Below are 24219 nucleotides of genomic sequence, written 5' to 3' on the forward strand. Positions count from 1 at the left end.
TCTCTCTCCACTTGGGTTTTTTAGAGACACATTTAAAGTCCACAAATCAAACACCTGACTCCACCTTATCAACTTCAAATAATAGCAACCCCATCTTTCCACATGTCCATTGTAAACCTTGGCAACATTGTGGACCCTTCTTTGTCCCATTGATCCAACAGGGAATGCTCAGCTCTACCTTGACCATCAACCCAGAATCTGATTGCTTTGCCAGAAATGTTTTTCTTGTTTCTGAGTCATGAAAGGTCACAGCAGGACTTGAAACTGGCCCTCCTGGGCAAAAAACCCTTTCTGGGTCCCCCATTTCTTTTTTTTTTTTTAATGTATTTTTATTTATTTATTTATTTATTGGCTGTGTTGGGTCTTCGTTTCTGTGCGAGGGCTTTCTCTAGTTGCGGCAAGCGGGGGTCACTCTTCATCGCGGTGAGCGGGCCTCTCACCATCGCGGCCTCTCTTGTTGCGGAGCACAGGCTCCAGACGCGCAGGCTCAGTAGTTGTGGCTCACAGGCCTAGTTGCTCCGCGGCACGTGGGATCCTCCCAGACCAGGGCTCGAATCCGTGTTCCCTGCATTGGCAGGCAGACTCTCAACCACTGCGCCACCAGGGAAGCCCCTGGGTCCCCCATTTCTTATTTGTAGGATGAAGGCTTCAGCCTCCTAGACTTTTCCTGAGTTCCAAAGGGCAGATTCAAACAGCTGCTAATCAGGGAAACAGGGAATGCAGAAACAGTGGAGGAATAGTCAAGAAACTATAGTGCAGCGATTAAAGCAAGATCCTGGTCCTCCTCAAGGGATATACATAACAATATCTTTGAGTTCTTCTGAAGAACTAAGGCCCCCAATAAGGCTCCACCCAAGTGGACGATGGTAACTTCTGGCTGAGCACAAGATTCCTGTAACACCACCCTGTTACCTCACCACCAACCAATCAGAAGAAAGTCACAAACCCTGCAGCCCTCACCCCCAAATTTTGCCTATAAAAACTTCTCCCAGGAAACCACCAGAGAGTTCAGATTTTCAAGCATAAACCACCCATTCTCCTTGCTTGGCCCTGCAATAAACCTGCCTCTGCTCCAAACTCCAATGTTTTGGTTTGTTTGGCCTCACTGTGCTTCAGGCACAAGAACCTGTGTTCGGCAACAATAGCCTTTCAGTAGCTCTGTAGGGACTGCTTCAAAGAGGTAGGGGGAGAAGCCAGTATACATATGATTTTTGGCTAGGGAATACATGCAGTTAAGCACATATCTCGGTAAAAGATTATTACTACTCACAAGGAACAGATATCTCAGTTAATGATTTTAGTGTTTTTCTATGTATGGGAAGATCCAAGAATCTGGGTTCATTAAATTTCTTCTTGAAATATACTGTCTAAAGGGCCTGTTTTCGGGCTTCCCTGGTGGCGCAGTGGTTAAGAATCCGCCTGCCAATGCAGGGGACACAGGTTTGAGCCCTGGTCCAGGAAGATCCCACATGCCACGGAGCAACTAAGCCCGTGCGCCACAGCTACTGGAGCCTGCGCTCTAGAGCCCACGAGCCACAACTACTGAAGCCTGTGTGCCTAGAGCCCATGCTCCAAAACAAGAGAAGCCACCGCAATGAGAAGCCTGCGCACCGCAACAGAGAGTAGCCCCCGATCTCTGTAACTAGAGAAAACCTGAACGCAGCAACAAAGACCCAACGCAGCCAAAAATAAAATAAATAAATAAATAAATTTAAATAAATAAAATAAAGGGCCTGTTTTCCTAAAACACAGAGTGCCTCATCTTGTTTTTCATCCTGAATTCCTCTCAGGAGGCACTGCTGTCCATCAGCAACTGCAGTGGCTAATGACTTAATCCTTGTAACACTTGGATGGAGAGAAACATTCTTTGTTTTACAACAAACATACAGAAAGTCTACAAATAAATTTTTTTTTTTTTTTTTTAAAAGGTTTTTTTTTTTTTTTTTTAACTTTCGGTTTATTTATTTATTTACTTATTTATTTATGGCTGTGTTGGGTCTTCGTTTCTGTGCGAGGGCTCTCTCTAGTTGCGGCAAGCGGGGGCCACTCTTCATCGCCGTGCGCGGGCCTCTCATTATCGCGGCCTCTCTTGTTGCGGAGCACAGGCTCCAGACGCTCAGGCTCAGTAGTTGTGGCTCACGGGCCTAGTTGCTCCGCGGCATGTGGGATCTTCCCAGAGCAGGGCTCGAACCCGTGTCCCCTGCATTGGCAGGCAGACTCTCAACCACTGCGCCACCAGGGAAGCCCTACAAATAAATTTTTAAAGAGAACATACCTATGCGCAAATTATAAACAATGTCCACAAAATGCACATGCCTATGCAATTACTACCCAGGTTTTTCAAAAAGAAAATTACCAATAACACAGAAGCTCCCTTCATGGCCCTCCTGGTCAGTACAATTCCTCATCCTCCAAAGGAAACCCTATTATTGAGGCAGGAGATAGATGGCCTCCAGGCTGAGCAGCTGGAGTTTGTCCCCTGTGGACAGATACTCCAAGACAGAGATAATAGCAGGGCCAGAGAGGAGCTGAGTCCTGCCCAGATAAAAGATAAAGAAACCATATATTTCTCATTCTCGAGGTCAAGGAGACCTTCCCAACTACACATGCGCAGAAAGGCTCCTTGGGGGTCAAAAAGGGAGGGGGCGCCACCCCATAGTAGGTGATGTCAACCTACCCATAGGCCTCTTTGCTAGAATTCATCTTGGCTAAGAGATGCACACACACACAGCGGAGGACCCTGAGATAAACCAAATATGGACTCAGAACCAGGCTAAGCCAGATGACTTGCCAAAGGAAACCTGGGAAAAATGCCCTATAAAAGTGATTCAAACTACCAGCAGGACGTGACTCTCTCTCTGAGTTCGCCCATGTGAGTCTATTCACACATACTCTTTTTCCTCCTAACAAACACTTAACTTGTTTCACTACTTTCCATCTCTTAGTGGAAATTCATTTCTACAAAGCCGACAGGCCAGGACCTTGTCACTGTCCCTCATGGTCTAGTAGTTAGGATTCAGGGCTCTCACTGTCACAACCTGACTTCAATCTCTTGCCAGGGAACCAAAATCCTGCTTCAAGCCACTGCAAGCCAAGGCCACTGAGATCATTTTAACTTATTATAATATCTGTGGCCAAAAAATAAAATAAAAAATTTTTTTAAATAAAAGGGAATTCCCTGGCAGTCCAGTGGTTACGACTCTGCACTTCCAATGCAGGAGGCATGGGTTTGATCTCTGGTTGTGGAACTAAGATCCTGCATGCCGCGTGGCGCAGCCAAAAAATTAAAAAAAAAAAAAAATCTGACATGGTTCAGGACACAACTACCCTAAAATATGGCACCTTAGCATATTGAATATTTTAAGCTGAGGGAATCAGAGAAATGACTCAGGGAGGATTCTTTGACCTTCCCCTGAAGCAGGTCATAAGACCCTCCTGTGATAGCTGTCCTTCCTACACCAGAGGAAAGGAGCGTCCTTATCTCTGAAGATGGAGGGACACATAAAGGAATCCAACTGTACAAGATTGCTAAATTTCCCTCAGTTTACTACTCTTAGCTCATATCCTTTTTTTCAATCACATTTTTCTATGGCTTTCCAGTCTTCATCAAACCTAGCATAAAAAAGTGCTCAGATTTAACCACTTTTTTGGGAGTCTTCATTTCCTTATGAAGGTTTTAGGGTCATGTAAAACAGATTTGTATGCTTTTCTCTCGTTACTTTTGCTACAGAGCCCCAGTCAAGAACCTATAAACGTAGAAGAAAAGTTTTGGGTTGTTTTCCTCCCTTACACATCATAGAAGAGTTTTGCCTGTTTCTTGAACTTTATGTAAGTAGAATCAAGCCTCTCTCCTTTGGGATTGGTGCAAGAGTAGAAAACTTGGGACTTCCCTGGTGGTGCAGTGGTTAAGAATCTGCCTGCCAATGCAGGGAACACGGGTTCGAGCCCTGGTCCGGGAAGATCCCACATGCCGCGGAGCAACTAAGCCCGTGCGCCACAACTACTGAAGCCCGCGTGCCTGGAGCCCATGCACCACAACAAGAGAAACCACTGCAATGAGAGGCCCAAGCACCACAACGAAGAGTAGCCCCCGCTCACCGCAACTAGAGAAAGCCCGCGCCCAGCAACAAAGACCCAATGCAGCCAAAAATAAATAAATAAATTTATTTTTAAAAAAAGAGTAGAAAACTGACCAGTGCAAGAGGACAGAACCACACACACAGGGCCACCTAGTATGACAGCAATGACTACAGTGGGACAAGGACAGTCTTTCCAATAAAGCTGGGTCCATTGGATAATCACATGGAAAAAAATGAAAATTGATCCCCATGATTCCAAAATGATGGCAGAACTAAATGTGAAAGGTAAAACAAAAATTATAGAGAAAAACATGATTTTATGGCTTGGAGTAGGCAGAAATTTCTTAAATAGGAGACAAAAGGGGAAAAAAAAGGTTTGATAAGCTGGAATACATTAAAATTAAGAACTGCTTGGGAATTCCCTGGCAGTCCAGTGGTTAGCACTCAGTGCTTTCACTGTGGCCCCAGGTTCAATCCCTGGTTGGGGAACTAAGATCCTGCAAGCCACATAGCATGACTGAATTAAGAACTGCTCATCAAAAAACACCACTGATGGGGCTTCCCTGGTGGCACAGTGGTTGAGGGTCTGCCTGCCAATGCAGGGGACACGGGTTCGAGCCCTGGCCTGGGAAGATCCCACATGCCGCGGAGCAACTAAGCCCATGAGCCACAACTACTGAGCCTGCGCGTCTGGAGCCTGTGCTCCGCAACGGGAGAGGCCGCGACAATGAGAGGCCTGCGCACCGCGATGAAGAGTGGCCCCCGCTCACTGCAACTGGAGAAAGCCCTTGCACAGAAACGAAGACCCAACACAGCCAAAAATAAATAAATAAATTAAAAAAAAAAAAAAAACCACCACTGATGGTGAAAAAGTAACCCACAAAGCAGAAGAAAAACATGTACATCTATATGTATATGTGTATATATCTACTATATATAAGATAGATAGATAACCAACAAGGACCTACTGTATAGCACAGGGAAATCCACTCAATATTCTGAGATAACCTATATGAGAAAAGAATCTGAAAAGGAATAAATATACATATACATGTATATGTATAACTGAACTACTTTGCTGTATACCTGAAACTAACACACATTGTAAATCAACTATACTCCAATAAAATTTTAAAAAATAATAATAATTCACGTGCAGAATATGTAAAGAAATTTTACCACTCAATAAGAAATAGACAACTCAATTTAAAAATAGGCCAAAAATAAATCTGGTCATATCACAAAACAGGATATTCAAATGGCCAATAAATATATGAAAAAGTGCTCAACTTTATTAAGGAAAAGCTAATTAAGTGCCAATTAATTTAAACCACAATGAGTTACCACTACTTAACTAACAGAATGGCTATGAAAAAGGCCCGGTTCAATCCTTGGTCAGGGAAATAAGATCCCACAAGCTTCATGGCACAGCCAAAAAAAAAAAAAAAAAAATTGGGAAATTAAGTGGTGTGACACCTACTTCACTGCTGTGACAATAATGATTATAAAGTTTGTAGAGTTCCCTGCTTCTTAAGGATATCCCTCGAGAGAGGCACAGGCAAAGAGAGAAATGAAAATCTGTGAATATACAGTTGAGACCACGCATGGAAAGTCACCTCCAATGAAAGAAGAACTGCTTGAAACTTCTGAGTAGAGTAGCAGAATTCAACAAAAATGTTTTATAAACTGTTACATTAGAAATTGAAGGGAGTTCCCTGGTGGCCTAGTGGTTAGGATTCATGGCTTTCTCTGCTGTGGTCCGGGTTCAATCCCTGGTCAGGGAACTGAGATCCCACAAGCCACGTGGCAAGGCAAAAAAAACCCCAAAAAACATTGAAGCCTTGGTTGCCTTCTGAGATGGCCCACACTGTCTCTGGAGTGTGGACCTCTCTCAATAAATCTACTTATTACCTATCACTTTGCCTCTTGCTGAATTCCTTCTGCACTGAGAAAAAAATAAAAGAAAAAAGAAAAAGAAATCGAAGCCTCTAAAAATTGTCAATGGAGCATTTATTTATTTTATAAATTCCTAACTGTATATAAAAGGGTCTGAACTATGCTCTGTGGTGCTACAGCTTCCTCATCCCCCCCAGTCTGTGACTGTAGAAATTCTCTCCTTTTTCTCTAGAAATATAGCTCAATCTCCAGGGTCCACACCTTTGCAACTTGCACAAGTGCCATTCATGTACAACTTCAGATCCTGCCTGCTCTATATAGAGAGACTTGAGGAGAACATATTGACTTCAAATATTACTTTATTTTTTTTAACGTCTTTATTGGAGTATAACTGCTTTACAATGGTGTGTTAGTTTCTGCTTTATAACAAAGTGGATCAGCTATACACATACATATATCTCCATATCTCCTCCTTCTTGCATCTCCCTCCCACCCTCCCTATCCCACCCCTTCAAATATTACTTTAAATAAATTGATACTAGTGACACAGTTAAAGTTTAGGACTACATTCCCCAGCCAGCTCTGTTTATCTAAAACTCTGGTGTGCCAGGCTGGATTTCTGTTAGTCTTTCTAAAATAACTGGCTTCAGGAAAATAAAGTTTTCTTATGGTTTTCGTGTGTTTGGCACTTTACTGACAAGAATGATTCTTTTAAAAATATTTTTTTAATTTATTTTTTATTAAAGTGTAGTTGATTTACAATATTGTGTTAGTTTCATGTGTACAGCAAAGCGATTCAGTTATACATACATATATATATTTTTTTCCATATTATTTTCCTTTATAGGTTATTACAAAATATTAGGTATAGTTCCCAGTGCTGTACAGTAGGTCCTTGATGGTTATCTATTTTATACATAGTAATGTGTATATGTTAATCCCAAACTCCTAATTTATCCCCCCCCTTTCCCCTTTGGTAACCATAAGTTTGTTTTCTATGTCTGTGGGTCTATTTCTCTTTTGTATACAGGTTCATTTGTATCTTTTTTTTTTTTTTTAAGATTCCATATAAGCAATAATAAGCAATATCTTATATTTGTCTTTCTCTGTCTGGCTTACTTCACTTAGTATAATATGCTCTCGGTCCATCCATGTTGCTACAAATGGATGAGAATGATTCTTTTAAATGAATTATCAATGCCATAGTTTTTCTACATGGGATCATCAGTTAGAATGATGCTGGGAGTGGGCTGAGGCAACAATAACCTCTTGGTTCCCAGCTTTTTTTTTTTTTTTTTTCCTTTGTCATGTTTTGCTTCCACCTTTGTACCTCTTAAAGGGTTCAGAGTTATCTGAAATTCCCCTGGTCAATATCGGAAGGGTGAGCTTTTCATTAGTGCTCTGCTGAGGTTCCCAAATCTTTTCTTTTCTTTTGCTCTCCTTTTTCCAACTTTATTGAGCTATAATTGACGAATAACATTGTGTAAGTTTCAGGTGTACAATGTGTTGCTTTGATACATTTGTAAATTGCAAAACGGTTACAACCAGAGTATTAGCTACCACCTCCATCCCATCACATAGTGGCCATTTCTTTTTTTGCTGCGCGAACATATGAGATCTACTCTCTTAGCAACATCCGAGTATAGGATACAGCATTATTAGCTATAATCACCTGTGCTCCACCTCGGATCCCCAACCTTGTTAATCTTATAACTGGAAGTTTGTGTGCTTTTCTAATCAAGTTCACTCACTCTTCCACCTCATTTTTAAATTTTTTTTGTCAAAGGCAAAAAATAAAAAGTGAGCTAGTAGGGAGATTGGTTTTATTCAGGCTAACGCAATAAGGAAAACACCCCCAATCCAAACATCAGAGTGTCTCTGCAGAGTGGTTTTGCCTTAGACTTTCATAGGGAGGAATAAGCAAATCATAGGTGGAGGGATTTTACATTTGGGATTGTTATTGTAACCAGGGGACTCTGTTAGCTGAGCAAGAAATGCTTAATCTCTGTGTCTAGCTAGTTTGTCAGGGAGGGGGACAAACAGTTCACCTACTCATTTATGAGACAGAAGAATGGGAATTGGAAAGTGTGTGTCTGGCCCTGTCATAGGAAACAAGGAGGTCACTAGAGAGTCCTATTCTCCTCCTATGGGGAAGAGAGGTTCTTTGCAGTACTGGTTTCTAGAACACAAAACGGCGGGAGGTGGGGGGATTAACTGTCTGGGTTTTCCAGCAGCACAGGTAAAGTTCAATATTGTCGCTCGCCTTTATATATTAGTAATTGAACCATGCATATAAATGCCTACTTTACGCTAAGAGAACTTACCTCTCTTCAGTTAAACTGTTCCCCCCCACCCACCCAGCGATGGTTCTCAGTGGAGAATGATTTGGCAATGCTTGGAGATTAGTGTTGGGTAGCACAGCTTGGTTTGGGTGGGGTGCTACTGGCATCTAGCGGTGGAAGCAGGGGATGCAGCTAAACATCTCAAAATGCACAGGATGGCCTCCCAAAACAGACTTATTTGGCTCTAAGGGAGAATAGTGCTGAGGTTGGAGGCGGGGTGGGAGGGTTGGGGGGAGTTAGGGGAGTATTGGTAAAATTGCTCAATACCTTCCTTTGGTAACCAGGGCTTTAGAGGCTGGGAAAAAACGTCTGAAAAACTAAATTCCTCCTGAGATGCAGAAAACAAGCAGGCTCAAAGGATTTTCAAATGCATCTTGAATTTCCCTTGGAGTTGTTGATCATTATTCATCTGTCTGTTACCTTTTATTTGAAACACTGCAGCTCAATTTGTATAATTTTTATATGAAGTTTGTAGAACTTTACTTAGAAAAATTCACGGAGGGGGCTTCCCTGGTGGTGCAGTGGTTGAGAATCTGCCTGCCAATGCAGGGGACACGGGTTCGAGCCCTGGTCTGGGAAGATCCCACATGCCGCGGAGCAACTGGGCCCGTGAGCCACAACTACTGAGCCTGCGCGTCTGGAGCCTGTGCTCCGCAACAAGAGAGGCCGCGATAGTGAGAGGCCCGCGCACCGCGATGAAGAGTGGCCCCAGCTTGCCACAACTAGAGAAAGCCCTCGCACAGAAACGAAGACTCAACACAGCCATAAATAAATAAATAAATAAATTTAAAAAGTATTCATTCTAAAGTCTACTTAAAAAAAAAAAATGATAGGGGCTTCCCTGGTGGTCCAGTGGTTAAGACTCTGTGCTTCCATTGCAGGGGGCACAGGTTCAATCCCTGGTCAGGGAACTAAGATCCCACATGCTGCGTAGCGCAGCCAAAAAAAAAAATGATAGTCAGCTTTAAAAAAAAAAAATTCACGGAAAAGTCTCAGATTTTAGCTAAGAGCAAGGATAGGGTAGGGAGCAAACTTTTTCTTTTCTTTTCTTTTCTTTTTTTTTTGGCTGTGTCACGCGGGCTTGCAGGATCTTAGTTCCCCAACCAAGGATCAAACCCGCGCCCTTGGCAGTGAAAGCAAGGACTCTTAACCACTGGAGTGCCAGGGAATTCCCTATAGATGCGTTCTTGCTCACCAACCTGGAAGCTCTCTGAACTCTGTCATTTTAGGTTTTCATGTTGGCTTCATTACATAGACAAGGTGGATTAAATCATTGGTCATTGGTGATTGGTTCAACCTTCAATACCTCCACAGGTGGGGGTTTGAGGCTGAAACTTCCAGCCCTCTAATCAAAGTTCAGTCTTTCTGGCAACAAGCCCTGAAGCTCTCTAGAAGCCGCTTAGCCAAGAGTTATCTCATTAACATACCAAAGAGACTCTTATCACTCAGGAGATTCCAAGGGTTTTAGGAGTCTGTGCCAGAAACTGGGAACAAAGACCAAATATTTTTTATTACATCATAGGAACAAAAACCAGCCCTCCATTCATACAAGCATCCCCCACCCCCCACCCCACTCTCAGAAAGTACACAGAACTCACCTCAGAAAATAGGTACTTCTGGGGAATTCCCTGGCGGTCCAGTGGTTAGGACTCCGTGCTTCCACCGTAGGGGTCACGGGTTCAATCCTGGTCCGGGAACTAAGATCCCAAGTGCTGGCAGGCGCAGGTCAAAAAAAAAAAAAAAAACGGTACTTCTGCTTTAAAAGACTGTATCCTCCATAAGTCTGATTTAGCTGGTACAGAAATTTAGCTTCAAACCTAAGATAGTATTGATTTAATAATCTGTATACAGGACTTCTGCTGCTGGTAATTGAAGGCTGGGAAATTTAGACCAACTCTCCAACTGAAGACAATGAAAAGTATGCATGTAGTGTACATTAAAAAAAAAAATCTAAAAAGCAACAAAGATCTAAATACTAGTAAGAAATCACTGCAGTGGAATCTCAAAAAGCCAAACCTATTAAAATAGAGAATAGAATGGTGCTTGCCAGCGGCTCTGGGAGGAGGGGGTGGGAACTGGGAGATGCTGGTTAAAGGGTACAAACTTCCAGTTATAAGATGAATAAGTTCTGGGGATCTAATGCACAGCATGGTGACTCTAGTTAACGATACTGTATTGTATACTTGAAAGTTGCTAAGAAAATAAATCAAATGTTCTTACTACAAAAAAGAAATGGTAATTATGTGGTGGAGGTGGTAGCTAACACCATGGTGGCAAGCATTTTTCAAAATATAAGCATTTTACAAATCAGTACATTGTACACCTTAAACTTATACAGAAAAGAAATCACTGCATGGAGACTAGGAGAGGACAGGGTTCCAGAGAGGTGAGCCAGACACTGGGGCTGGTTTTACCCTTGAAGTGGTCTACGAGAGGCAGCTAAGGGACCAAGTGAGCTTTAGGTCTCTACAAGACCAGGGATAAAGAGTGAGAGTAAGGGTCTCCCCTCTTTGGGCCGGCTTCCCAAAGGAATGTCTCTGGGGAATAGAGGGGAACTGGAAGCAAACCAGTATGGACTGCAGCCAGGTTTCCCATCACCTGGTAGATGCGAGAAAAAGCTTGTGTAACTACAGTGCATTACTATCAGACAAAGTAGATTTTAATGCAAAAACCTTTGTTACACCCAGAGATAACAAAGGTAACTTCATAAGGATAGAAGATTGGGTCCACCATGAAAACATAATAATTCTGAATTTGTATTCAATAGTCTATTGATTTTTTTTATATATATAATTTTATTTATTTTATTTTTGGCTGCGTTGGGTCTTCGTTGCTGCACGTGGGCTTTCTCTAGTTGCGGTGAGCGGGGGATACTCTTTGTTGTGGTACGCGGGCTTCTCGTTGCAGTGGCTTCCCTTGTTGCGGAGCACAGGCTCTAGGTGTGCAGGCTTCCGTAGTTGTGGCTCGAGGGCTTCGTTGTTCCGCGGCATGTGGGATCTTCCCAGACCAGGGCTCGAATCCGTGTCCCCAGCATTGGCAGGTGGATTCTTAACCACTGCACCACCAGGGAAGCCCCTCAATAGTCTATTGATTGAACTACAAGCAGAGATAGTCAAATTCTATATCACACTGGGTGATTTTAGCATATATCACTCCATGATTGATACAAGGAGATAAAAAAAAATCAGTAAAAATAAGATTTCAACGTGATTAACCAACTTGACCTATTGGGCATATATAGAAAATGCACTCAATCGTTGTAGAATCCACATTGATCTTTCAGCGCAAACAGATCACCTACTAAGTTTGACCACAAGTGCATGAGAGCAAATCTCAATAAATTTCAAAGAATTAAAATTATACAGAGTATGTTCTTTAGCCACAATGCAATGATACTAAAAACCAGTAACAAAAGAAGGAAAAGAGGTCCTCCATATATTTGGACACTAAAAAATGCACTTCTATATAACTCACGGATTAAATAAAAACTCTCAATTGACTTTATTCAAATCAATTTCTCTGCATAGATTGCAGCAGAAATGAGGAAAATGAGGATGACTCAAAAGGGAGAGATGAAACGAGAATTGGTTTATCTAAGTATAATGTGAAAGCAAATGAGTGTTCACTACAAGTTTACAAACACATGGACTGCACATCTGATAATAATTTTTTCCTCCAGCTTTATTGAGATTAATTGACTTCAGTTAACACCTGATAATTACACATTTGATTTTACTAGTGCTTAATATAGACAAATTTCTGTACACATATATTAAACTATCTCATATACTCATATATTCCCATATATGAGATATATTCCCTATATCACTATTAAATATGTAATATTTTGCCTATTTTATAGATGTCGACTGAACTCAGAGAGTTAAGTTAGCTGATAAATGACAGGTAGTAAAACACAGGATAGAAGGATTTTTTTTTTTTTTTTTTTGCTGCTGCTGCATTGCAGCCTGCAGGATCTTAGTTCCCCGACCAGGGATCGAACCCGTGTTCCCTGCAGTGGAAGCTCAGAGTCCTAACCACTGGACCTCCAGGGAATTCCCAGGATAGAAGGATTTAATACAAAGATATCTGATTTGAAAACCCATGATTAATCACTTTGCTAGGAAAATTGAATTTTGGAAGAGTCAGGAATTCTGGCATACCCAGTATTTCATTCCCTTTGACTCTTTCTAGAAGCCCACACCCAAGGCAGATGGCAGAATCATGAAAAAGAAAATGTTCCAGAGATCAGTGTCCTCAAGTCTCCCTTTATGGCTCTGTTCGTCAGGCTGTAGACAGAGGGGTTCACCATAGGAGTGACCACAGTGTTCATCACTGAGGCCACTGCCCTCCTCCTGGGAGAGAGAGTAGCTACAGAACTAAGGTAAACTCCAACACAGATCCCATAGAATAAGAAAACGACAGACAGGTGAGACCCAAAGGTGGAAAAAGCTTTATACTTTCCACCAATTGATGGAATTCTCAGGCTGGACGAGACAATGCGAGTGTAAGAGAAAATTATCCCTGAGAGGGGACCAACACCTAACAGGCTAGTCAGGATGTCATTGATAAGAGTATCAGAACAGGCGAGTCTGAGGATCTGAGCAAGTTCACAGAAGAAGTGGGGGATTTTCAAGTCTGTGCAGGACAGATGCAACACCATCAGACTGTGGAGCAAGGCGTTCATAACGCTAATGAACAAGGAGCAATGACTCATCAGACCACAGAGACGGGGGTTCATGATGATTGCATAATACAGAGGGTGGCAGATGGCCACGTAGCGGTCATAAGCCATGATGGTCAGGAGCAAATGGTCCATACATATGAAAACCATGAAAAAATACACCTGAGTGAGGCAGCCTGCATCGGTGATGGCTTTGTTTCCTGTCTGGATGTTCACCAGTATCTTGGGGACTATAGTGGAGGTGAAACAGATGTCAACAAAGGACAGGTGGGAGAGGAGGAAGTGCATGGGGGTGTGGAGCTGGGAGTCTGAGCTGACGGCCAGCATGATGAGCAGATTCCCCAGCACAGTGACCAGGTACCTGGACAGGAACAGCCCAAAGAGAAGGGGCTGCAGGTCTGGATCCTCTGAGAGGCCCAGGAGGAGGAATTCTGAGACACCAGTCTGGTTTTCTGATTCCATGTTGTTGATGAGTCTACTGGAAAATAGAGACATGAATTACCATGAAATAGACACACAGACATCACTTGTTTGAGAGTAGTCATTTAAACAATTCTTCCCTTCTGGTTGCTCTACTCATTTCTTCCTTCACCAAGTAATTTCTGAATGACTTCTGAGTACCATACATTTTGTTCTAATGCTAAAATTTAAAAATTAAAACATTTTATTAAAAATTAAAAAAAATTTTTTTTTTAGGAACTATCATGCCTGCATGGCATTTTAAAATCGATGATTAGGGCTTCCCTGGTGGTGCGGTGGTTAGGAATCGCCTGCCAACGCAGGGGACGCGGGTTCGAGCCCTGGTCCGGGAAGATCCCACATGCCACGGAGCGACTAAGCCTGTGTGCCACAACTACTGAGCCTGTGCTCTAGAGCCCGTGAGCCACAACTAATGGGCCTGCGAGCCACAACTACTGAAGCCCGTGCACCTAGAGCCCGTGTTCTGCAACAAGAGAAGCCACCACAATGAGAAGCCTGCGCACCACAAGAAAGAGTAGCCCCTGCTCGCCGCAACTAGAGAAACCCCATGCACAGCAATGAAGACCCAACACAGCCAAAAATAAATAAATAAAATAAATTTATTAAATAAATAAATGAATAAATAAAATCTGTGATTAAATTCTAATCGTTTCTTCACATAGGGTCAAACCTGGTTGGATGACTTCATTTTCTCAGAGAATTTTAACTCTGTAGTTAACTTTATACTGAGTCTGCTCAGAATGGCAAATCCCAGGTATTGCTGGAAATTATAAGCTCAGATTCTCTACTGTCTCAATGTGAGAAATAATGTCATTAATCCATTCTTTTAAATATTCTACTTTTTACAAATTGGATCAAACCACTCTATTGGAACCTGTCTATATAGAAAGAATTGTTTTGCTGCAATCTGTCATTTGCCATCAGCCTACAGTGAGGGACATTACAAGAAAAGGTTAAATGAATCTATACCTTGTCTATTGTGGAAGTGTCATACCCGTAGGGGAAATTCCTGTCTGGCTCTTAAAACAAGAATAGCTGATGCTTTTTCTGAAAAACTGATTTAGGGAGTTCCCTGACAGTCCAGTAGTTAGGACTCGGCGCTTTCACTGCCGTGGCCCCAGGTTCAGTCCCTGGTCAGGGAACTGAGATCCTGCAAGTCTAGAAACTCAGACAGAGTCATTTTATAGCATATTTCTTTCAACTAGTTGTTCCTTGGTAGCTACCTTTTTGGACATGTCTATATGGCAATGGCTTTGTAATTATCCCCTACCCTCTAAGTACTCTTTCTTTTAAAAATCACTTAATTAAGTTATTTATTTATTTTTGACTGCGTTGGGTCTTCGTTTCTGCTTGCGGGCTTTCTCTAGCTATGGCGAGTGGCGGCTACTCTTCGTTGCGGTGCGCAAGCTTCTCATTGCAGTGGCTTCTCTTGTTGTGGAGCACGGGCTCTAGGCGCATGGGCTTCAGTAGTTGTGGCACATGGGCTCAGTAGTTGTGGCTCGTGGGTTCTAGAACGCAGGCTCAGTAGTTGTGGTACATGGGCTTAGTTGTTCCGCAGCGTGTGGGATCTTCCCAGACCAGGCCTCGAACCCGTGTTACCTGCATTGGCAGGCGGATTCTTAACCACTGCGCCACCAGGGAAGCCCCTCCAAGTACTCTTGAATGCATTTAACCCTGTGCATTTTTGCAGAGCAATCTTCTTCCCAAGCGTGCCAGGGAAGGTCCAGCACATCCTTCTGGAACACTTCAATGGCATTCTACCCAATAAACCCACAAGTCTTCACTTTGGCATTCAAGTTCTTCCAACATCTGGGCCCTGTAATAATTACACATGGGGCAAGGCACTCTCAGCAATGAATTTACCTTGTAAAACTGACACTCCACGTGGTTTCATTGAGAAAGCTTCAAGAGTGAATAATTCTAGGAGCTGGTGTGCAAATACCAGCAGGACACATAATTGATGAAGATGTGTCATTTCCTGCTCTAATCAAAAGCAAATTATTCATCTCAGAATATGAGCTTTGGAAGGACACATATTTGTAACAGAAGTGAAGGGAGGATGGAATGCATAGAGTCTTGAGAAAGCAAAGGAAACAAATGAGCATTTTTAAGCTCTGCCTTCACACTGGCTGGCATGTGGGAGGGAACTCATGAACTAGCCAATGCTAACATCCAGGCCCCTTGACAGGATCAGAACCCAGGCAATGGTTTATGAAGCAAGGGAGGAAGGACAGGTGTCTAGTCACAAAGGAAAAGAAGTTGAGCAAAGTTCAAAGGACATTTGTGTCCTTCAAATTAATAAGACGTATGCATTAGATAGGAAACGTTCTGGGTACTGGGGACACAGGGAATACTCCAGAAATATTGGCTCTCATTATTGCCATTATTGTTTTTTATTAATAACAGAATAGTTATTGGTATATTAGTCTTTATGGAAGAGAAAATATTGAACTTACTTAAGGATGTTCCTCTTCCCCTTAATTTTTTGACACACAGTCTGATCTGTTTAACTGTCACAATTCCAGAAACATGAATGAAATTTCAACATTTGGAAAGTTTAAAAATGCGAGAAAGAGATTTTGTAATTTTTCTGTTTTTCTTTTTTGTTCTTTTTTTTTTTTAGCTTATAAACAATAGGAATTTATTTCTCATAATTCTGGAGACTGGAATGAAAGTCTGAGATCAGGGTGCCAGCATGTTGGGTGATGGAGGGAGGGTCGGCCTGGAGGCTAGAGACTTCTTATATCCTTACCTGGCAGAAGGGGTGAGGGATCTCTTTTATAGGACACTAATCCCATTCATGAGGGCTCTACCTTCATGACTTAAGCACCTCCCAAAGGCCCCACTTCATAATACCATCATATTTGGGGGTTAGGATTTCAGCATATATATTTTGGGGGTACACAAACTTTTAGACCATAACACATATACTGGCATAATCCTTTTCATATTTTTTCAGTGTATTTAGGTTTCCTTTCTGTTATTGATTATTTATGTTTTTTAATTTAATTTAATTTTTTATTGAAGTATAGTTGATTTACAATGTTGTGCCAATGTCTGGTGAACAGCAAAGTCACCGTTATATATAATATATATGTTATATATTATATATATAATATATATATACTCTTTTTCATATTCTTTTCCATTATGGTTTATCATAGGATATTGAATATAGTTCCCTGTGCTATACAGTAGGACCTTGTTGTTTTCTGTTTTTCTTAAAGAAAATGTTGAAGAGCTTCTCAAAAAATTAAAAATAGAATTACCATATGATCCAGCAATTCCACCTCTGGGTCTGTAACCAAAAGATCTGACAGTAGGATCTCCGAGAGCTATTTATACTCCCATGTTCTTAGCAGCATTATTTACAATAACCGAAAGGTGGAAGCAGCCCATCTCTCCAGTGACAGATGAATGAATAAGCAAAATGTGGAATATACATACAGTGGAATATTAAATATTATTCAGCCTTAAAAAGGAAGGACATTCTGACACGTGCTACAACATGGATGAACCTTGAGGACATAATGCTAAGTGAAATAAACCAGTCACAAAAGGACAAATGCAGTAAGATTCCACTTATATGAAGTACCTCGAGTAGTCAAATTCATACAGAGAGTAGAAGGCAGAAGGGTAGTTGCCAGGGGCTGGGGGGATGGAAGAATGGGGAGGGGTAGTGTTTCATGAGGACAGAGTTTCAGTTTTGCAACATGAAAACTGTTCTGGAGATGGATGGTGGTGATGGTTGCCCAACAATGGGATTGAACTTAATGCTACTGAACTGTATACTTAAAATAGCTTTGGGCTTCCCTGGTGCCACAGTGTTTGAGAATCTGCCTGCCAATGCAGGGGGACACGGGTTCGAGCCCTGGTCTGGGAAGATCCCACATGCCGCGGAGCAACTAGGCCCGTGAGCCACAACTACTGAGCCTGCGCGTCTGGAGCCTGTGCTCCGCAACAAGAGAGGCCGCCATAGTGAGAGGCCCGCGCACCGCGATGAAGAGTGGCCCCCACTTGCCACAACTAGAGAAAGCCCTCGCACAGAAACGAAGACCCAACACAGCCAAAAATAAATAAATAAATAAATAAATTTAACTTAAAAAAAAAAAACCTCAAAAAAAAAAAAATAGCTTAAAGGGTACATTTTATTTGATATATTTTGTCATGATTAAAAAAATAAATGAATTAATAAAAAATCCCGAAGGAACTCTTTCTGGTTTGCTTTACTCATGCTCCTGCCCACTGTGCTTTGAGAAATCAGTTGCCCCTCATTTCTCGAACTTCATGGATGTTCTTAGGGAACAAAACCCCACCCTCGCTTCTGTTTCATGCTTCTCCCTCAGCCAGAGAATCCTGCAGATCAGGGAATATTTAACACCATTCATGGAGACTCAGATCTTACCTCCTCCTGTTCTTGGTAGGATCACAACCAAGTCCAGCTTAGAAATAACTGGGTGAGTGCTGTCTCCTGGAAGAATCCACGGCAGGAGACAGACTTAGATCCTTACCAACTCTGTCTCCTCAGTCTGCTTCAGGATCCTTGGACCTTGCCAAAGAGGCAAGGAAGGACTGACTAGGCGGTTCTCCAAGTGTCTACCAATCGTTCTTAGGAATGAGGGGGAAGGAGCCATCCATAATGAGTCCCCAGGGATCAGAGGCTAAAAGGATAATGAGAATTACAGAGCTCTCAACACCCAGCCTCCATGTTCCACAAACCAGGGGACAAAATAAGGACACTGATAAGTTGGTTATTCTCAAGGAAGATAGTAATTACGATGGCACTATGGTTTTTAAACTTTAATGTGCATCAGAATCGCCCAAAGTGTTTGTTAAACAGATCTCTGGGTCCCACCCTAGAGTTTCTTTTTTTTGTTTGTTTTTTTTTTTGTTTTTTAAATTTATTTATTTTTATGGCTGTGCTGGGTCTTCGTTTCTGTGCGAGGGCTTTCTCTAGTTGCGGCAAGTGGGGGCCACTCTTCATCGCGGTGCGTGGGCCTCTCACTATCGCGGCCTCTTTTGTTGTGGAGCATGGGCTCCAGACGCACAGGCTCAGTAATTGCGGCTCACGGGTCCAGTTGCTCCGCGGCATGTGGGATCTTCCCAGACCAGGGCTCGAACCCGTGTCCCCTGCATTGGCAGGCAGATTCTCAACCACTGCGCCACCAGGGAAGCCCCACTCTAGAGTTTCTGATTGACTAGGTCTGGGGTGGGGTCCAAGAATTTGCATTTCTAACAAGTCCCCAGGTGATGCTGATGCTGGTCAGGGGGTCACACTTCGAGAATTACTGCTGTAGAAATTCCTAAAGCGTGGCGTGGAATCAGCCACATCTGGATTCAAATTCTGTATAAATCCAAGGAGGAAAATCCTTGAACATGTTTGAGCTTTTGTTTCCCATCTGGATAATGGGAGTGAGAATGTAGGAGTACCCTGCATTCCAGGAGTACACATGAAAAGGAAAAAAATAAAGCCCATAGCAGAGTATGCACTTACTGGGGCTCAGAGCAGGTCACCCCCAAATATGCCAAAGTGTCATAATGATTATTTTGAATTACAGTTACTTTAGGGACTTCCCTGGTGGTCCAGTGGTTAAGACTCCACGCTCCCAATGCAGGGGGCCTGGGTTCAATCCCTGGTCAGGGAACTAAGATCCTGCAAGTCACACAGCGCAGCCAAAAAAAAAAACTTCACAAAAATGTCCAATGCGAGGGGGACACTTTGACTCTCCCCTCTGTCTCCTTGAAAGCAGAAAATAAATCTCCCATGTGAAAAGGTACCCTCCCTGTACCAGGAGGATGGAAAAATCCTTATCACCAGAGATAGGGAGCCCAGGGCCAAGAAGGCTATATAAACAGATCTTGTTACTTCTTCATTAATTAGGCATCCAAGCCTATTTTTCTTTGTATGGTCAACTCCTCACAAATTTATTGTTCCTTTGTCTAAAAAGTATAAAAGCTGCCTGCCTTGGTCACTTCTTAGGTCCTATTTCTATGAGACTTTTGTATGTATGACTTAATTTTTTTTCTCCTTTTAATCTGTCTTGTGTCAATTTAATTATTAGATCGCCCAGAAGAACTCAAGAAGGGGGAGGGGATTTTTCCCCTCCCCAACACGTTCATTATTCATATTCTTATTATTTTTAAATTTTATTGGAGTATAGTTGATTTACAATGCTGTGTTAGTTTCAGGTGCACAGCAAAATGATTCAATTATACATATACATATATTCATTCTTTTTCAGATTCTTTACCCATATAGGTTATTACATAGTAATATGTACTATGTACATGGTAGAGTCCCCTGTGCTATACAGTAGGTGCTTGTTGGTTACCTATTTTATATCTAGTACTGTGTGTATGTTAATCCCAAGCTCCTAATTTATCCCTCCCCACCACGTTTCCCCTTTGGTAACCATAAGTTTGTTTTTGAAATCTGTGAGTCTGTTTCTGTTTTGTAAATAAGTTCATTTATATCATTTTAAAAAAATTAGATTCCACATATGAGTAATATCATATGGTATTTATCTTTCTCTGTCTGACTTACTTGACTTATTATGATAAGCTCTAGGTCCATCCATGTTCCTGCAATTATTCGTATTATTTATATTACGATTACCAGGACTTGAGAAGATCCTGACCTGATTGCTCCCTTTGAGTGGCGTGTGTTGGAGGGTTTAGGGCGGAAAGGACAGGAATGTAAAGGAGGAGGCAGAAGAGAGAGAACATCCAGGGACAACACCTATGAGTTGTGAAGAAATAGGACCATCTTGAAAATTCCATGAGGATCCTTGATCACATTAAGGAGCAAGTTGTCTGGGGAGACTGACCCCCTTTCCTTGAATCTCAGTGTCTTCCTTAAAGGGTTGGATCCAAAACGAGCAATGTGAGCATTCAACAGCACAGGTCTCCTCCTTCCCTTCCTGGGACGTAAAGGGATGCACTGGAGCAGCCTGGAATTCCCAGAAAATTTTGAGAAGTATTGATTCCTTCGAGTAGCGAATTGGTCCATGCAATTTTAAGGTGAGAGAAAGGGGTCAGCAGAGCCACAAGCAATTGCAAATCTAGTGCCAAGGGACTTGGAAATAGGCCAGAAAAATCGGGAGGGCAGTTAGACAGCGATTCTCACTCTTGACCATGCATCAGAGTCACCTAAAGGGTTTCTTAAAACACAGGTTGCTGGGCACCACCCCAGAGTTTCAGCATGTCTAGGTGAAGTCTGAGAAACTGCATTTCAAAGAACTCCCCAGGTAATGCTGATAGGACTGGTAGAACCTGCTGCATAATTTTCGGGTCCCAGTGCAAAATGAAAATGTGGGACCCCATGTTGGCAAAATGTCAAGACAGTGATAGCAGAGCATTCAACCAAGAGTGGGGTCCTCTGTGGCTCTTCTGGTTGTACACCCATGAACCCAGCCCTGGCTGCTGGTCTAGGGACACATTTTGAGAACCATTGGTTTAGATTTCCTACTTAATTAACCTAGGACTACCTCCAAATAGGAATAATAATGATAACAATAATAACAATGTTGCCCCCTTTCCTCTAGAACTTACAAGGATTTCTGTATTTCCAGGATGGCCCCACAGGAGACCCCAGGGGCCGAATTTCTCCCCAGGATGTAGATGTTGAAGAGAAATTGATGCTTGTGAATTTCAAGGAGACAGTCATGTGTGCAGTTTCTGGACAATACACATTCTCTAAGAAGCAACAAGGTAGCAAAGCTTTCTGGTTGGTAGGTGTGAGATTGTGTTGATAGGGGACACTTAGTATATTTACAGTTTTTCTCTGGCCCTAGGGGCCTTGTCTCCAAAGCTCCTCATCAGCCAAATTGTTCTCTCTTCACTCCACTCCTGCAGCAGAAGGAAGGAAATTGCTGGCTTGCTAATTCCCTGAGCCGGGATAAGCATGTGGCCTTTCCTCTCTCCTGCCTCTGGTACCAAAGCTCACAGTCTGGGATGATCAACAGCAAGATGCCCAACAGCAGATAGTCACCCTTCACCAAGTACCACTCGCTTTCCCAGGAGGCAGTCTCCCAAACATCAGCCATTCCTGATTGTCTTCATGGTTGTTGTTAATACCCTCATCGACTTGAAAGTGACACTTAATTGGCTCTTCTTTTAAACTCAGCAAAGTTTGTTTTTTGGTGCTGGTGATATTTTCTAATACATATTAAAATACACAGTTTTTAAAATACTGTCTGCATCCCATTTTGGAAACACTAATGAGTGCATCTCTACAGCTTCTAGATTTTTTTGCATCAGGAGCACCTGCTCAGGTAGCCTCCTCTGACTCTCCCCCTCGGCCAGGGTTCTTAATTTGGGGCTCTAGTCATTGATGGCACTCAACTATGACTGTACTGAGATCCAAGACTCTGGCAATTATTTGATGAAAGGCCACTTTGCCCTGTAAAATGCAACTACAAGGGAACAGTTTTTGCTCACCGTGGCTTAACACAGTGCCAGACCCAAATAGGAGCTGATAAAATATTACTGTGTGAGCCAGGAAATTGTTGCAACCCATGAGTTAGGTGCCATTATTATACCCATAATAGGAACCAATGATTGGAGGCAATGGTTTGCTGGGAAGTCAGGAAAAAGATCCGATTTGTAGCACTGGTCGATTTCTGAGGTGTAAATTCTCCCCCCACAAATTCGAGCTCCCAGTCATTGAAGGCAGAGCTGGGCAGAGCTGTAGGATCAGCTCTGCAGTGTGGACTTTCAGCTCACCACTGAGAGGGATTCTCTATTCTTCAAACTCCCCAAGCTTATTCATGCCTCAAGGCTTTTGTATCAGCATTTCTGGCATTTCTCTCTTTTGAAATGTCTTCTCCCAGATCTTCCCACAGTTGGCCTTTGTAATTCAGATTGTCAAATAAAAAAAAAAAAAAAAGAAAAATGCCACTTCGAATGCCAGTAAGGAATGACTTTATTATTAAGAGGGACTATTGCAGCAGGCAGAAACGCCTATTGTTAGCCAGAATCGTTTCAGGGAGGGAATGGAGGAAAAAAGCTTTAATATGCGGAGGCCAGTGGCTGGAGAGGGAAGGAGGGACTTGTTAAAAACTGCTTTGTGGGCGGGGCTGGAGTGATAGTCGGGGTGAGGGTGAGCGGGGGCTGAGGGTAAAGTGCAGGATGGTGGAGGAGTGGGGAAGTGTCTTGAAACTTAACAAACTGCTTTAAAGAATTGCAATAACAGGAAAAGAGGAGGCAGGAAATGTTTGTTGCCAGGCACGTGGAGGAGGGGTGGGGATCTGGAACTGACGCAGAGCTAACAAGTTATAGTGCTGGAAGTTCTCACAAATAAACGGTCTCGCTGTCCTCGAGGCAGCTGGATTGTCTCGAGTCAATCCAGCCTCGGTTATGTCAAGCAACGTTTTAATGAGCCTTGTCAAGGTCTCCGCTGGAACATCAGCCCCCCAAAGAGTGCCTGTGTTCAACTACTACCAGTCATTCAGGTACCCCATTACCATTTACTTTTCTTCTAGCATTTGCCATTTGCTTTTTCTTTTTTTCTTTCTTGCTTTTTTGTTTTTAATATTTATCTGGCTGCGCCGGATCTTCGTTGCCACGTGCGGGATCTTCCTCGCGGCATGCGGGATCTTTTAGTTGCGGCATGTGGGATCTAGTTCCCTGACCAGGGATGCAACCTGGGCTCCCTGCATTGGGAGCGCGGAGTCTTAGCCACTGGACCACCAGGGAAGTCCCGCCATTTGCTTTCTTCCTTATTTGATTTTTCTGTGTATATGTTGTGTTGTTTATTTTACATTCCTCGTATTTAGAATAGTGCATGGTATACAGTAAGCACTCAATAACATCAATTCAATGAATGAATAATTACCCTGTAAAAATACGCAACAATTTAGACTTCCGTAGGCAACGAACCACTCTATTGATATCGTTGAATACAGTCGACCCTGGGGGTCGGTAGATCCGCGATTGGCTGAATCCGCAGACGCGGGACCCGCTGAATGGGCGGGCAGAATGTAACACTATACCATGTTACATAAGGGACTTGAAAGTCCCTGGCTTTTGGTATGCGTGGGGCGGTGGTCCTGGAACCAATACTCCGCAGATACTGAGGGACGACTGAACTTGGTATCTTTACTTGTACAATTAAAAGGAACTAGTGTAAACAGGGTGTGTATTCTTTGGTTTAACAATAATCCTATATAAATCAGTAACACTGAGCCTGTTACTATTTGCTCTAGATGACTGTGTAAATCTAGTCAGGGAGAATAGGGTGTGTCTTTTAAGCCTTTAGTCCTTTCAGTTGTATGATAGATAAAAGTCAGTGACCTTGTGCATTTCTCCTGACAGAAAGCTTGCTGTAGCTGAGATGTAAGTGGACATCAGCCTGGCCCAAGCTCTTACCTCGCTGACTGTGGATTTCTGTGTCTTTCGGTGAGTAACGAATAAGAGCTCGTGGCAGGGGCTCCCCACTGCCCTTCACTTTGTAAGATAATTTTTACCCTGCAGAACCTTTTCTCTTGACTGTGGGCATCCGGGTGCATTTGAGATTGAGGTATCTTGTGAAATGAAATTTTTCAGTTAATTTATGTTGGGTAAGCGTCGACTGAAAAAAGTGCACAACGTGTGAGTTGTGAGTTAAGTTTTATTTGGGGGTAAAGTGAGGACTATAGCCTAGGAGACAGCCTCTCAGATACCTCTGAGGAACTGATCCCAAAAAGGTAGGGGGGAGGTCAGTATACATGTAATTTGGGTGAAGGCGGACACGTGCAAT

General features: G+C 42.6%; 1 protein-coding gene and 1 long non-coding RNA gene across 5 annotated transcripts in view; one reads left to right on the plus strand and one right to left on the minus strand.

The window, feature by feature from the left end:
- The window catches only part of LOC309658807, a 122836-nt gene extending 117905 nt beyond the window's left edge, over positions 1 to 4931 (plus strand). Inside the window, exon 2 of the long non-coding RNA XR_014262406.1 lies at positions 4895 to 4931. This is a non-coding gene — a long non-coding RNA (uncharacterized lncRNA). The remainder of the gene's footprint in view (positions 1 to 4894) is intronic.
- A 3581-nt stretch (positions 4932 to 8512) lies between these two features.
- The window catches only part of LOC309658767 (olfactory receptor 7A10-like), a 73787-nt gene continuing 58080 nt past the window's right edge, over positions 8513 to 24219 (minus strand). For 2 of the 4 annotated variants that reach the window (XM_082457784.1, XM_082457782.1), the window contains exon 2: positions 8513 to 13479. In XM_082457784.1, the coding sequence (XP_082313910.1) occupies positions 12540 to 13463 (924 nt within the window). In that variant the 5' untranslated portion in view covers positions 13464 to 13479 and the 3' untranslated portion in view covers positions 8513 to 12539. Of the gene's footprint in view, positions 17295 to 17626; positions 18343 to 24219 lie in introns of those variants that run through there. The other 2 variants (XM_082457781.1, XM_082457783.1) reach the window with 2 other exon arrangements.

The sequence above is a fragment of the Balaenoptera physalus genome, assembly GCF_965194825.1.
Source record: "Balaenoptera physalus genome assembly, chromosome: 3".
Taxonomy (NCBI): domain Eukaryota; kingdom Metazoa; phylum Chordata; class Mammalia; order Artiodactyla; family Balaenopteridae; genus Balaenoptera; species Balaenoptera physalus.